The sequence below is a fragment of the Xenopus laevis genome, chromosome 2L (assembly GCF_017654675.1).
Source record: "Xenopus laevis strain J_2021 chromosome 2L, Xenopus_laevis_v10.1, whole genome shotgun sequence".
Classification (NCBI taxonomy): Eukaryota; Metazoa; Chordata; class Amphibia; order Anura; family Pipidae; genus Xenopus; species Xenopus laevis.
The window spans coordinates 112,077,050-112,094,387 of record NC_054373.1 but is presented as its reverse complement, the minus strand read 5'-3'; the positions used below and the strand labels follow the sequence as shown (position 1 = coordinate 112,094,387).

The 17,338-nt window shown below is 34.2% G+C and overlaps 1 protein-coding gene across 5 annotated transcripts in view; it reads right to left on the bottom strand.

Moving 5' to 3' along the window:
• Positions 1 to 17,338, bottom strand: part of dmd.1.L (dystrophin, gene 1 L homeolog) — a 1,148,817-nt gene that overhangs the window by 604,851 nt on the left and 526,628 nt on the right. For all 5 annotated transcript variants that reach the window (XM_018244936.2, XM_018244933.2, XM_041580924.1 and 2 more), the window contains one exon: positions 4,665 to 4,859. In XM_018244936.2, coding sequence (XP_018100425.1) covers positions 4,665 to 4,859 — 195 coding nt within the window. The remainder of the gene's footprint in view (positions 1 to 4,664; positions 4,860 to 17,338) is intronic.

Sequence of the window (17,338 nt, the reverse complement as noted above, 5' to 3'; positions counted from 1 at the left end):
GCTAGCTTGCTGGTGTTTTTTTCCTCTTTTATTTTTAAGTCAACACAAGGCTTATCATTTTACAGAGATTAAGTCCACTTTCCCTTTCAGAACTGAATACTTGTATTAACATATCATAGTTCAAATACCCCAAATACTAAGTATGTATTTTTTAAGGATTTAAGAATTATGAATTCAAATGTAAAATCAAGTGAACTTAGATGCTTCATTTGGACTTATTCATGTTTATTTTTAATGCCTTATATGGACTGGCTAACGAGCCACTTTGATCAAAATAAATAGTTTTGGGAATTTATGGGGTTAAGAAGTAAGAAGGTGTATCACCTCCTATTAATTACACCTTTTAGGCACTAGTGATTGATTGCTCACTTAGACTTGACATATCATACCATCATGGTTATAATACAATACAATACGATACTATTGTAACCATGATGGTATGATATAAAGTTATACTACAATGTATCACCTTTGATATAGGTCAATATGTAAATGCACATTGTGATGTCACTTAATTAGAGGGGAGGAGTTCTCAACCTCTATACCTTTATATACCTGAGGATTGAATTGCACATATGAGAGCACTTGATAAAGGAGGTTGTACCTCCGAAACGTTGTGTGGAGATCTAAATAAATCACTCAAGTTTTAGCACAATTAGGGGCACATTTACAAAGCTCGAGTGAAGGATTCGAATTAAAAAAACTTCGAATTTCGAAGTGTTTTTTTGGCTACTTCGACCATCAAATGGGCTACTTCGACCTTCGACTACTACTTCGACTTCGAATTGAACGATTCGAACTAAAAATCGTTCGACTATTCGACCATTCGATAATCGAAGTACTGTCTCTTTAAGAAAAACTTCGACCCCCTACTTCGGCAGCTAAAAGCTACCGAAGTCAATGTTAGCCTATGGGGAAGGTCCCCATAGGCTTGCCTGCGTTTTTTTGATCGAAGGATATTCCTTCGATCGTTGTATTAAAATCCTTCGAATCTTTCGATTCGAAGGATTTAATCATTCGATATTCGAAGTCAAACGATTTTAGTTCCTAGTCGAATATAGAGGGTTAATTAACCCTCGATATTCGACCCTTAGTAAATCTGCCCCTTAGTGTGTGCCATCTGACTTTTTATGCTATATGAATCTCTATCGGACTGGATAACACTAGAAAATTAACATGAATTGTTATCTATACTGCATTGAATAGATCATAATTTGTTCCCCAATTTTTGGCCAATGTGTGATCTGCTGAGATACCTAGTTGAAGTTGCATGTCATAATGAATGACAAAAACGATCAAGACTCACTATCCAATATTTACAATGATTAACTGTATGTCTTAAGATTTTTTTATTGATGTTTTGACACTTTGATACACAATTTGTTGACAATTCAACAATTGTCTAGTAAATCAACAAAAGTAAGAATCAGATTCACTCATCCCTGGCTACCATAGTATGAGGAAGTAGATATCCCAGAGACAGCTATAACTATTTAAGATGTTAATAAAGATAATGATAGTATGAATTCAGTTTGTAAAAGCAGTCATCAAAGTTTTCTATATTTGACAATATCTGAAGGGACAAGGAAGGGCTTATCTTCCAATTTTACTGTGGACAGCCCAGGACAGCTGCAAGGGATTGCTGGGACAGAAGGAAAAAAAATGGCATGGCACAGACTAGAATAGTAGGTAAGCTATTTTACAGTAAACAAATGTAGCTGCCCTTTCCTCCTTTATTTGAATTCCAGTGTCACCTTCTTTTGACCCTGCATGGGTCATTAGGAAAGATGTTTGAAAAAATAAGAAAACGCCAGTGCTATTTTGGCCACAATAAAACTATAATTTGTTTGGCAACTCACCCAAATTGAATTGTTTTCTATGGGAGGATAAAGACCTTCTATTAAAATGAGAGGTAATCAATACCTCAGTTGCTGAACTGCTATTGCAATAAAGACATTTCAGCAGCAGTACTGCAACATTCCTTCAATTTTCATGGAAACATTTTTGAAGCTTTATGATCAACGAAAACCAACAAAGTGTGTTGAAGTAGTAACATTAATGTTCATTGTTTTCTGTTTAAAGACACTTTAGAAGTCTATGCAGCAGTGTTAATCCATCTTAATGTTTATTTACAGTTATGAACAGAAACACTATATGACTGCCATTCTTAAAGTACACAAGCCTTACAATAAATAAAGTGAGCTACTCAGTAAGTACTATTACCTATTACAATGTCTTAAATATTAGGCATGCACCAACTCCACTATTTAAGCACTCAGACATCCATAATAAACACAACTGAGTGTACCAGATATTGATTAAATATAGTCAACATTTGCTTTGAAAATGTTATATATATACGACTATATCTATACATATTTATATTCCCACACTCAAAACAAATATTCAAATATTAAAGTGTACAGATATCATTAAAACATTGTATTTATATTTACAGGGAAGTCTGTCTAGAATAACAAAGTAATTAGTTCTATGCAAGGCTGCCAGTACTAAAAACAACCCCAGTTTAATTTCAAGCTTCTTAGTCAGCAGCTGTACAATTTATTGAATGTCATTCAGATTTGTACAGCTTTATAATGACAATAATGAATGCCTTTATCATGAAATAAATATTCGTTAACGTGAGCACCTTCCAAAAGGAGTAGTATAGTTGGGAGATTTATTTTGAATGAAACAGAAGTGTGTTTATGACCTTATCCTGAGACAATTTAATAGTCCAGCAAAATTTTACACTAGAATGTATCAAAAGTAATTAATATAATTACAGGTACTGTCCTACACAATAATATAAAACGTCCATGGAAGAATAAGTGATAAGTGATACTGTATATAAATCACCTTACAGCAGCATGCATAAAAGACATCAAGAAACACAAGTAAGAACACCATTTCAGCAGATAAAATCTTTTGCGAGGTCAGTGCTTTGCTAACTAAATTAGTACATAAGTACATAGCAAGGACCAAGAGTAAGCTCATTAGCAGTGATTTACATGCCTTCTGACCTTTATATGTATATAAACCATTCTATTAAGAGTAATTACGTCAAATGAAGAATGGCATTAAACCTGGAAAAATGTCTGCTTTGTAAATTGATTGTAACTAAGGAGGCATTTATTATGTAGTGCACAATTAAATCACTTTCAGATATAGAGCATTAGAAGGTGCTTTGTCATATTTACATTTTAGTGTAATTTTTGGATTATCTATGGGAACATTAACAATTTCAGTCATGAGGGTCTATGTGCTTTAACTTTATAGATACTTTAGGGAATAGGGTTTGTTTACAAATATATTACAAGTACCCTGATTGTTAGGAGAGATTATACCACAATTTTATGTTAAGTGAACTGTTTACTTTTTTACGCTACCAAGTGCTACCATTGACTTATTTATTCCAAAATATTGTACATATTACTTTACTATTTTGGTTTGTAAGCTTGTTTTTTTTAATTGTACCCTCTAACTTCTGCTAGAGTGTTAACTATCATTTCCAATATCCCTATTATATGTATGGCACTCTAAGAATATAAAAAAAAATACAAGTATGGATCCATTATCCGAAGACCCATTAACCAGAAAGCTCTGAATTACAAGACAGCCATCTCCCATAGACTCTATTTTAAACAAATAATTCACATTGTAAAAAAAAAATAATTCCTTTTCTCTGTAATAATAAAAGAGTAGCTTGTACTTGATCCCAACTAAGTTATAATTAATCCTTTTTTGTAAGCAGAACAGGCATATTGGGTTTGATTACATTTTGTTTACAAATTTTAGTAGATTTAAGGTATGAAGATTAAAATTACAGAAACATCCATTACATGGAAAACCCAAGGTCCCAAGCATTCTGGATAACAAGTCTCACACCTTTACAACAAACAATCTGACACAAACTTTCTGTCATTGATAAAAGTATTGCTTATGGTTATCATTATTACTTATGTAATTGCTTATGGTCTAAAGTATTATATCACAGAATGTGCTTATTAAGAACATCCAAAAACAAAATACTGTACTGTGTTATTTGTCTACTGTTAACTTTTTAATAAGACATATAGACATTGTACACATACACAACAGCACGTATAATTTTATAAAGCACTAATGATAACAAATGTAAGTAGAGATTCTATTAAAAGTGAATCTTTAAATTTACCCTAATATAACACAAATGCATTTTTTTGTGAATTATAGCTAGTAGTCCAAAAATGTCTTTATTTTTTCCTAAAATAAAATTGCATAATTTCCAGACATTAGTTGCAGTTTCCGAAACCTTTCTTTATCATCCTTACAGCAATGCTAACTTTACAGAGTCTTCCTTGTGTTTCAATATTCCCCTTGATAGCCATGCTAGGATAACTTATGGAGAACTAATCTATATAATGTAAGTAACATTTTACAATAGAACAGTTGACCATACACATTTCTAAACTAACCCTTAAGGTTGTTGCTCTTCTAAAACTCATGAAAATATTTGGCAGTTTCAAAATGGCCAGACTAAGCATTGAGATATGAGTTGAAATTGAGATAAAAATAAGAAAAACAAATAATTCTGCAGCATATGCAATATAATTTTTTGTATATTTATGAATGAATCATAAGAATTATATGTTATATGAATGATAAACAGTCAAACCCCTTACCTTTAGGCACTCCTGTTGTTTGGCTAAATCTTCACAGTCTTTCTTATTGAGACAGGAAGAGTCCAGAAGAAGCCCCACCTCAGCAACAGACTGCAGAAGGCGTGCAATCTCTGCCAGGTATGAGGAAGGCACATAGGCGGTTTCCACTCTTATTCTCTCTGACATTGAATGTGTTGTTTCTTCTGGAACAGTTTGCTAGTGTAAATATACAGCAAGTTATTTATGTTTTATGAACAGATATTTTTGCTTAACTTTAGGTAGATTAATGGAATACAAAACAAGACAACAGGCAAGTGGCTTGAGCATCCCAAAAACACATGGTACCATTATTGGAAAAGTATCTGTTTATATTAGTATCTCTGTATATGAAAAAATAACTATATAATTGAAAATGAATTTATCATGGAAATAGGGAATAGGTCAAGGGTCTAGCATTTGTTTATATTAGTATCTCTGTATATGAAAAAAGTATGTATATATATATATATATATATATATATATATATATATATATATATATATATATATATATATATATATATATATATATAAAAAATTTTAGTAGCTGTATGCACAAAATGTCTCAATGTCTTAAATATATTGCTAATGGGTTGAGTGCAGAGGACTCTTGTATTTGTCTATTTGTATTTGTATATATATATAATTCAGAATGTATTTAAAAGTGGTCAAGGGTCTAAAAACTTTTACACAAGACACTTTTGGAAAAACTCTCTCTCCCTTTTGATCCTGTATTTTATTTCCCTTAGTCCATTGCCGTCATTATTATTTAAACAGAATATTCTTTTTTTTTTTCTTCCTTTTCAAGATTTTCAGTTGCACAAATATTTGGACTGTCACAGCAAATTAGAATTTTCAGGTAAACAGCTGGAAGCTCAGCAACTAATGCCAACAATAAATGCATCATGATTTTCCAAACATTCGTTTCTTCTGCTAAGTCACTTTTTTACTATTTAGGCATCAACCAATTTGCAGAGGTAATCATCATGAACATTGTCTGTTTACCAATTGTCATATTTTCCAATGCCTTTTTCTAATGCAGAGTTATACTCAAGAATTTAAATTCTTACCCTAAATACAGGGTAAAATAAAAGGATAGAAAATATTTTGACAGGGAAAATGTAAACCTATATACAGTAAATTTAACAAAATATTAATATCAGTAATCCTTATCAAAGGTATCGGATCTGTTACACGGAAACTCTTTATCCAGAATGTTCTGAATTATGGAAAGGACATAACCCATAGACTCCATTAATCTAATAATTACATTTTTTTCTGCAATAATAAAACAATACATTGTACTTGATCCTAACTTAGATAAAATTCATTCTTATTGGAGTAAAAAATCCTAATGGGTTTATTTAATATGTAAATAATTTTTTAGCAGGTATGGAGATCCAAATTATGGAAAGACCTGTTATTTGGAATAGCCTAGCTCCAGAGCATTCTGGATAATAGATCCCACACCTGTACTAATATTATGATTATTTTTAGCTTACATAAATATAAAAAATCATTTTTGAGTGTCAATAATAACAAGAACTTCAACAATAGCTTCTTGTGGTGCTGAAAAGTATGATTTCAGTACTGGGAATTGGGTTACCAATGCATATAGATATATGAATCAGTCAGAATGTACTTGACAGCTTTGATTAATTAACGAGGCCTCAACTTTCATTTGATTTCAGGAATTTGAAAGTTGCCTTTGTGTCCATACAGTATATAAGGCCTCATTAAAAAAACACTGGGAATGGAAAATGAATATACAGTAGGTTGCTGGTTTTTGCATGTTGCCTGAGAGATGGTCTTCTTTGAATAAATAAATTCGGCAGCAAATGCATTAAGTGTGTGGTACACCTGGATAGCCCTTGGAAGAAGGCTAGGGAGTGGTAGGTCTCAAAATACAAGACAGCTCTGGCTACAGAATGTACTAAATATAAGGCTGCCTTGAGCATAGCAACACTGCACTTTACTTTTAATCTGTCACATTGTGCCGACTTTTTTATCTTAAAACTGGGAGGCAATTCTCACCTGTGAGATCTTTCTCACAGATGTGCACAATAGGTTTCTTCAATATCACACAGTAAGAAAACATTACAGAAGTTGTATTCACTCAGAAATACCAATATTCCCAATATGCATGCTAGTCTATTAATCCTTTTTACAGATTCTACCCAGGTTAGGCTCTGCACTTATAGATGACCCCAGGGGTAGGGACCCTTCTACTCTCCTGTTTGGGGCTTAGCATCTAGCCTGTCTTGTGTCTCCTGTACAACTAATACTGATGTATCTGTAATCCAGGATCTTTTCCTCACTTAGATCTCCTTTTCCCCTTTGAGCAACATACTGTACACCGCTCTCCATGAGGCTAAAATAGACCTACACGATCAACCCCTATCTATCATACCACTAAGGGAACACTAACCGAGATGCTTTTAACAATATGAATTCAAATCCCAACTAAAAGACATACATATTATTTAAAGGGGAATACCTCCTCCCACCCACAGATCCAGTCTTTTTTCTAGGGTTATTCTATAACAGTAACATCCCTACTCTCATACATATAAATTTCATTCATTTATCCAATGTGCATCACAATCACAATTGTCATGACATTTTTGTTTTAACGAAGGTAAGATGTTCTAAGCACGATATGCTGGATCTTGATAACGATCTGTATCTGAGTCTTTATTTTGTTTGTGTCTTGTTACTCTGTATAACTCTATGCGGCACCTTCCACAGTCAAAACATAAATTTGTTATTCGAATTCAAAAAGACCAACCGAAATTAAGTCAAAATTTTTTTTGGCCGAATAGGTCTGTTTTCGATCTAATAGGTCCGTATTCTGCCCAATTCGAATCATACAAATTAGAAGTTTTCCCCCCCAAAAAAGTTAGATTTTTCAAAGTCCACCAATTCACTCCAGATAGGTTCTAGAAGGTCCCCCATAGGCTAAAACAGAAATTCAGCAGGTTTTAGATGGCAAATGGTCAAAGTCGAATTTTTACATGATAAATTTTGATATTCGAATTTTCAAATTTTTTTCAAATTCGAATAGAATTTGTACTATTCCCTAGTCGAACTAGACAAAAAAGAGCTCAAAAATCGAAAAAAGAACTTTAATTTTTTTTTAAAATGTATTAATTTAATTAATTTAGTGGTACAGTTCATAAGATATTTTAATGCAATATGAAATAGAATTACTATGTAGTTATAAAAGAGGTTTAATGCATTTATTTTTTTAATGTGAAAACTCTATACATGTATTTTAATCTTAGCTGAATTTATATTTATCATCTAGAGTAACACACTGTTTTACTCACCGACCCATCATTCAAACATATTACATTCTATACAAGATTAAACAATAAATAAATCAGTTTTAGACTTTCATTGTCTCTGAGAGTCTCCAGTCAAACTGAAACAGTAAGATTGATGCAAACCAAATGCAACAAACTCTGAAAGTGTCATGTAGTGGTAGAATAAGATACTACTTTGATGTTATGTATTTTTAAAACCTTGTGGTAAATAATGCAAAAATGCTATGTTATGATGGTAAGAGGCTTTACAATAACAGTCCACAATAATCTGTCCATTTCATGTAAAGCAGATGACCAGATTGAATGAGAAAAGCAAATCTACTGATGCAGTTCAAGACTTTTTTATTTATCTAAATATGGCCCTTACATCATCAGTTCTTTCTCTTACATGTTGTGTATAATATTGTTTCCCTAACAGGACACACAGCTAGATTGTAGGTGTCCCCCTCCCTAAAATAGCAGTTTTTTTTTAATTTAAATAGGGTAACTAAGACCTCTTAAAATTTGCCATCATACCAAGTATTATGAAATTAGAGCATCAGATAGTATTATAGCTCCATTCATAAGAGTTAAGCTTCAAAATAGTTATATTATATGGAAAAATAATATTCATAACATGAAACATGACACGCCCTCTGTATTCTAACTGCAGGACTATGACACTCCTTACTCCTCCTCCCATCTTCTAGCACTGGTTACCAATTTTTGCACGCTCAGTGGGAGTAGTCTCATCTGCAGTTTTCTCTTCCCATTATTTATGTGATGTCCCTTCATACTGATCATGCACATGCTTCTTGCTGCACATCTATAGACATGTTTACATAACAGGGAACCAGGTGCACAACACCTTCAGAGAAGATGAGGTCAAACTAAACACTGAAGCATGCTTCACCAAGGACTGTTTCTTTTTGCAGGATTTCTGAAGAATGACAGCTCCTAAGCAAAAATAAACGTAGCAGTGAAGATCAATATAGCTGATTATGACCTGGGCATGTTTATTTCTCCTTTATTGGTAAAAAGTCACTGTACAAAGTAAACAAATTTATTTCTATAAAATTTATTAGTTCTGGTATAAAAACAAGCTGAGGCAAGAAATAACAATGCAATAATTAGAAACAGACAGTTTTTGGAGTCTGAAGTATATTAACTACAAAAACTTTTATCAAAAATTGTTGTTATTTGTTAAGTGCCATGAAACTATAGTTGGCACTGCACTATACATTTATACACCTGAGGTTTAGCAATTAGTACAGTAATCCATACCGGCCATTCAGCAATTTTATATTTAAAAGAGAAAAATATGTAAATCACTGGGTTTTTTTTAAAAAAAAAACTCAAAAAAGTCACCAAATACAACTCAAAAAATAGAATTTTCATGGAGAATACAACTTAATTCTTAATAAAGCTGCTGCTTAATGTCAAGTTTTTCATTTTTACATTTAAAGAATTACAAATTGACAAAAAGTCTGAGGGCCTGAAATGTTGCTTATGTCAGGGTTGGACTAAAGGCTTATTAAAAATTTCAAGCTACAGTATAATAAGATTGCTCTCCAATTCTTAATTTATGTTGTCCAGTGGAAAGCAGTTGCTCTGGGAAGAAGTAGATTCCTTGAAATAAGGCCAAGAGTTATAGTTCAAAAAAGGTTACGATTACGACACTGAAACATGAAAAAATTACTGTCCCTGTATTATTTTCTTATAACAATAGTACAAACCTTTTGGAAAGTTATTTGCAAACCAATACATTAAACATATGTAAAAGAAGTAAGAATAACTATTATCTTTACTATCAATTACTATTATTTATTGCTGATTTGACTGCAGTACACATCAACTGGAATGCCCCTATCAGTTCCTCCGCATATTTGCTCCCAGCCTATGTGAATGCAAACTGGCAATCACACAAATGCTTGTTAACAAAGAAATGTTCTAAGTATGATTCATTGTGCACGATATAGCAAATAAACAATTGAATCCACAGTTGTCTAGAACAGTTGAGGAAATATTATATATGCAGATAATAAATGTATCTGCAATTACTGAGGATCTTCTGCTATTAGTAAACCGATAGATTGCATAGTCTGCATTTATGTTGTAATATGACAAAGTTTCATGTTTTTTGGAGTATTTTGAAAGATGTTAGGACTCATTTACAAGCACAAGTGAAATGTGTAAAGTGCCATTTCAGAGATCCCATATTGTATACCCACAGATCAGATTTTTTCTCAATTGTGTTTTTGCTTCAACACAAATCAAACGCAGGCTTTCAAGATTGTGTCACTTTCAGGGCATGGTGTCAAAATTATGCCTGCTTGTGATTCTTCAAGGGTAAGTACTTACCTACCTATAATGTGCTTATTTACACTGGCCACTGTGGGCACCCTGGGGTTTAAGCTCCAGGGCTCCTCAACAGTTGAGCACAATTGACAACAGGAGGTGGAAGAGACACAGCAGGCCTAAGAAACTATCTGAAAGTTAAAGGGGTGGCTTGGAAACCATCTATTTTTGCAATGACTGCAGCATTTAGCATGATCGCAACCAGGTTTGTAAATGAGCCTTTTTGAGTGCAGACCACACCCCTTATGGACCATTGTAGACTAAACAGTAAATTCCTTATGGACCATTGTAGACTAAACAGTAAATTCAGCAATAACAAAGCACCTGTTGAAGCAGGTATGTACGTTGAAGGCTTATATAGTAACATTGTAACATGGTGCTCCAGTGCAACAGTTGCTTTCAGATTTGTAAATCATATACACCTTTTATAGGGTTTAAATTAAAAACAATGTTTGAGAAAATGGGACATATTATACATATGACCACACAATACCTATCTGAACATTATATAGGTCCTTGCTGTCTAGTATAAGCACGTGGACAAGGATTACTATGGTTGTAATACTTATTTAACATTATTATTTTAACATTATTTTTCCATTCCAAGTCCAAATATATTGGTTAAAAAAAGAGTCAGAAATGGTTCAAGAGACAAGTAATCTGTTGTATCCATAGGACTCCAGATGCATTGTTTGGATCTTATAAGGACATCCTAAAGAAGAAACAAACAGGCATTTGCCTGAGCGTACTGCATGCCATCACATTTCTTCCATGGTCGATTCCTAATTTTATGTATGTCAGGGTTCATGATCATTAGAGATTGTCACAATGGAAGCACAGAGGGATCCAACAGAAAGCAGGATACAATCCTTGTCCGATGTCTTTCCAGCATCATTTTGTAGTTAAACATCACAGGAAGGTGTGGAATTTTGAAAAATGTGCAATGCCAAAACATGGAAGAAAGCATAACCAATACAATGAAAGCTAAATGAAATGAAGAAGACCAATGGGAATCACTGGCCCAGTGTTTGTTGTGGATACAGAAATGCTTTGTTACACTATATCAACACAATGCCATGGCTGTCATGTAGATGCTAGACATGGGATAATAATTGTATTCTAAGTTCCGAAACAGGTTGATAATATTTTATAGTGTTGCTTATATCAATATTGTAGCCATAACTCTTTCACAGGTAACCCTGAAAGGAGTCCTAAATTGCATATCTTTTCTGTATATTTTATACGCACAGGAAACATAAGAAATGCATTAACTTTTCTTCTGTATACTGTATACTTCTGTTACTCATTCTGACTGCTATTAACCTTACAGTTGTTGCATTGCTGCTGTAAATATTTTTAGCAAAATATAGGCTACTTATTATCATGTTATTTTAGGGGTTAGTAGAATATATTACATTTAATCAACACATGTCGCCAGTTTTAGTAATATTATTCCATTAATTGCTATTATTACCGAGAACCTCTTGATAAACCCCTGATGTATTTGTCTTAATATATGGGCAAAAGAATAATTAAATAAATATATAAAATGGAAAACATGTGGACAACCTTTCCATGTAAATACAATTAATGGAAATGATGCCATGCAAAGAACATTATGAACATATACATATTCAACTCTTTTCCGCATGAAAATTAATTTGTAAAATATATATTTTTCATTGTTATTTAGACAGAGACTTTTTAGAAACTCAGATCCCATTGGAATTATAATGAGATAAGTGATATAAGAATGTATACTGTTATTTTACAACCAGATTTGGGATTTTCTGGATTATGAGTTTTTCTGTAATTTAGAGCACCATATCTTAATATAATTTACAAAGGGCCAGATTCAATTCATTGAGAAAAAAGGTTTATCATGTGAAAAGTCACGGACGAGATTTAATTTGAGATGCAATTTAATTCGAAAAAATTCAATCCAAAAAAACATCTCATGGTTTATCGTTTGTATAATTGAATTTGGAGAATTTTTTTTTCTTTGAATTTAATCTTGTCCATGTGTTTTCATGTTTGCTACTGCTAGTCTTAAAAAAACAGTTAAGCATTAAATGAACCCAATATGAGAGTTTGGCCACCAATATAGATTCATGTAGTTGTTACCATCAAGTACAAGGTACTGTTTATTTATTACAGAGAAAAAAATTAAAACTGTGCAAAAAACGTAATTATTTCTTTAAAGTAAGCTTTATGGGAGATGGCTTTCTTGTAATTGCATGATTTCTACATATCAAGTTTCTGCTAACATTTTGGATTCAAGAGAACAGCACTCATCTTTACTCTTCAAATTAAAAGGGATACTGTCATGGGAAAAAAAAATTCAAAATGAATCAGTTAATAGTGCTGCTTCAGCAGAATTCTGCACTGAAATCCATTTCTCAAAAGAGCAAACAGATTTTTTTATATTCAATTTTGAAATCTGACATGGGGCTAGACATATTGTCAGTTTCCCAGTGCTCTGATAAACTTCAGTCACTCTTTACTGCTATACTGCAAGTTGGAGTGATATCACCCCCCTCCCTTTTTCCCCCCCAGCAGCCAAACAAAAGAACAATGGGAAGGTAACCAGATAACAGCTCCCTAACACAAGATAACAGCTGCCTGGTAGATCTAAGAACAACACTCAATAGTAAAAACCCATGTCTCACTGAGACACATTCAGTTACATTGAGAAGGAAAAACAGCAGCTGCCAGAAAGCATTTCTCTCCAAAAGTGCAGGCACAAGTCACATGGCCAGGGGCAGCTGGGAAATTGACAAAATGTCTAGCCCCATGTCAGATTTCAAAATTGAATATAAAAAAATCTGTATGCTCTTTTGAGAAATGGATTTCAGTGCAGAATTCTGCTGGAGTAGCACTATTAACTGATGCGTTTTGAAAAAAACAAGTTTTCCGATGACAGGATCCCTTTAAAGTAAATATTAACCCTAGATGTTTGAAACTCTAGAATTAAAAATGATAGGCAAGCAATGTAGACATACTGAAGCTAGCAACATGCTAGCAAGGTGTCATGCCAGAATGCTGCATGTTGGTCCCCAACAGTATTTTCCAGCATCAAATTATATTTATCTTAGGACCTAATGAGTTTTGCATGTGAAGTCATCAACTGTTTGGGACCCCATATTAGATGAGCCATGGATATGAAAATGTAATAATTAGTTCATGTGTACTGATCTGTATTACTGTTTATCTTCAGGTTTTATTCAGCTGAGAGATTGAGTGAGAGAGAGAGAGAGAGAGAGAGAGAGAGAGAGAGAGAGAGAGAGAGAGAGAGAGAGAGAGAGAGAGAGAGAGATGTATGCTTTCCAAACTTCTACATTTTCATCAAGATACATTGTGATTGTGGATGTGGATGTGATAATGATATCTCAAAGATCTAGTGTTTTTGTTAACCTCTTGCAAAATCTGCCATAGATAAGGATTTGTGTCATGTTAAAATCCAAAACAACATATGAACAAATAAGCTATTTAACCACACAGCTGATGGCTAAACATGTATTTCTTTAAATTTACTACATTAAGGCCAAACTAGGCTGATGTTCTTATTTTATTAGAGATACATTGAAGTCCTTTACTTTGCTGATTTAACGTTTTATTCTCTCCATATATAACAAAAAGATTTTTTAGCAACATTACCTCAATTACGCTTCAAATCAATAGTAAATTGATTGCATTAACAAAATTATGCCTTCAATTACTTGGTTGAAAGCACTGTTACATTTTGTCTCATTTAATGGAAAAATTGCATCCAATGAAATTCTAACTTTTTCTCAATCCCCATTTATTAAGAGGTTGGATCACTAAACTGCTAAGTGTTCTACTGCAAGCATTGAGGAATAAAAGCTTGTGTTGTTATTACTTTGATAATGTTTACAGTTCTGATGTAGAGATGCTTGTCGTTTATTTGTGTGTTTGCCTGTGAGTTAAACCAACATGATGCTATTAGGAGCACAGATGATTAAAGCCATATTATTTTAACTTCACTGTAAAAGTGAGGCAAAAAATATATATTTTATTGCTCATGCTTGATACACTTTCAAATGCTGATTGTTTTATATGCTGCTCGTCATAAATATACTCAACATATTCATGGGCAGATTTTCAATAAGGCTAGGAGAGGCTAAGCCTCTCCAAACCTTGATAACACCTAATAAATGTATTAAAAAACTTACTGATGGTAGTTTGTACTTTAAACAGCATAGCCACGGCAAGCTCTTCTCATTTATGCAAAGCCCGGTACTTTTGTAATTAGCTGCCTTCTGATTGGATCTTTCTGCTTTAAGCTTTTCCAGTAACAGGGCAGCTTTCTTTGCAGACAGCGGAATCGACCAATCAAGTGTACAGGCGTATTTGGGGCTGGGGAGATAACAGGAACTGAAGACAGATCAGTAACCTTTTGCCTGTGCTCCTCCTCACTAACTGAATCTTTGGTGGAGGTTTTTTCCCCTCTTCCAGGCTGCCTATCCCTTTTCCTGTCTATCTTACTTATAGGGTTTTGGGGGTTTTGCTTTTGAAGGGTTCCATGCTGCAGATTGTATCCCCTCTCCCACATTTTTTAACACATTTAGAGGGAAAGGTTAACACAGGGCTAAAGGTGACATAAATAAATACAATAGCATTGCAAGAGCAGTGTGTAGAATAGGGGCTTTTGTCTTCTGCTCAAAGAAGAATGAGGGATATTTGAAACACTCACACACACTTGCAGTAGGTACAAGGAGAATGAAATGCAATCGTATAGAAAATATGATCAGGGGAACAAATTACAGAAAATATTTAAAAGAAAAAAGATATTGTGGTGTGAGTGGTAATAGGAGTAAAGATTCAAATAAAATGTTTGGAGACGACAAGGTGGGACGAGATGGGAGTGCAAAAGGGGCAATAAATGTGTCCTTTGCATGTGTCCTTTGTATGAGGGAAAGTATAACGCTTTGTTTGAAAAAAATATATTGGAAAAAAATCAGTATTGTGTTTCTTTAGCCATAATACAGTGTGAGGGGTTAGCCTAAATGTGTGTCAGTACCCACTGTAGATGTCAATAACCACTGCCTTAAAGTCAGACCTTAACTGGCAATCTGTGGATTCTGGCAAATGCTAGGTGGGCTGCTGTAAGTTCCCATAGTCAGTCACTATTTAGTGGGCTGTGGGAGTGACTGTTTGGACGCTAGGCCCTATTTTGAATCCCAGTTAGGGCCTGACTATATTTGTGTACAGTTCCTGGTGTGCCCGTAGCCACTGGTTTTTACTGTATATAACACGCTTGTTTTATTAGTATGCACTACATCTTATTCTTTATAATGTTCCTGGAGTGTCAGTGCCCTTTGCCTCCTCTGTTTAAAAGTAACTAAAACTCATTTAAGCTTACCTACTTTATGTAGTACAGAATGCTTCAATCAAAAATTCCACCATGCATATAAACCAACCAGTTTCAAGTCTACAGCACATTTTCAGTAATGAAAATGCCACTTCCTTTTAAAATAGGGCACCATATGAAAAATATAACCCCTTTATCATGGATGAGGAGAATTAAAGGGAATAAATATAAACATAGCAGTTTGGGTTTGAAAAGCACTTCCACCTGTGCTTCTACACAGCTTCCAGTGAAGTCAGTGGTAGTTGTGAGGGTTCACCTTTTTAGCAGCATCTAATCCACCATATCTGACATTACTGTTAAATCTGCGAGAGTATGGTCAACTTTAGCCGTCCCAAACACAAAATTTACCCTCCGTCTATGATGACATTTATAAACTACCCTTAATTCCATGTTCTACAGCATCCCCAGTCACCAGTGGGGAGCAAGCTGATTGCTTAGGACAGTGCAGTTGCAGTTAAAATGGGGGGATGCTCAATGGATGCCGGGGAAAGGCCAGTGAACTAGGAGGAGCATTGTCTTGGGGCCCAAAACAGAAAAAGGGCCATCAAATGCCTTGGAGGCCTGGAGTTCCATAACTGCACAGCGAGACCAGAAACGATCTGCCAAGCTGAAATACACCCTGGAGGTATCCAGTGTAGATAGTGTAAACTCCACAGGGCTGCCTGTAAACTCCAGTGTGTCAGCCCCTAAAAGTATACCTGTCAGTAGATATCTATTGGGAGGATATTGCAGGGTGTGTAGTTCCTCCCCCCCACCCATGTGAGGACAGGACCCTTTTGAAGGACTTGAACCATGCCTGTAACAATCCAAATTGGTGTTCATTTGGACAGATGTTATAATAATATGTAAATATTCAAATAACAATTCTTTTTTATTTAGAGTTTGTTTCTTTTTGTTTTATAACAGTATGTAATCAGTAGTATTTTATACTATAGGGGAATCCCTAATGTGCATTCCTTAGCGCTGTTTAGGTAGTGGAGGCCTCTAAAGCCCAGGGGCTCCCAGTCTATCTCACTGATATTAGGGAGGGTTCCCACACTAACTTTATCACCACATTGTTTCCTGTTCTAGAATGATGTACCAAAAAAAGTTTTACAAACAACTGAACTAATGGGTACAAATCATACTTTTAGATTTAAAAAACTGAGTGAAGATTTTCTTTTCAATTGTTTATTCAATTATTTCCAGGGTACTAATATGAGCAATGTTAGAATCCAAGGTTAGTTGTTTCCCTGGTCACTTGGAGCAAACCCAGAACATAGCACAGGGTAATAATTTGATTTTGATTACCCGTTAGATCAAATAAAAATGTCGAAATTATGCAGATTTAATTGTGAGGGGATGATGCGTAGGTCAAACAAGAAGAGGAAATTGATATAATACCACCATAATTATTATGTTGCAGTCAAAAATACCTCCTTCAAGCCAGGAGTCCCTAAGCCATCATCATCATCATCACCACAAGATATATTCAGAAAAATAAACAGTGCTAGAGTGGCATGGAGAGAAGACCTGATATATGTTTTGTGGATTAGAATGTGCCTCTCTTCAACCACCAAGTAATAAAGTTCATACGGTGTCACATCTTTCCATCCCCAGAG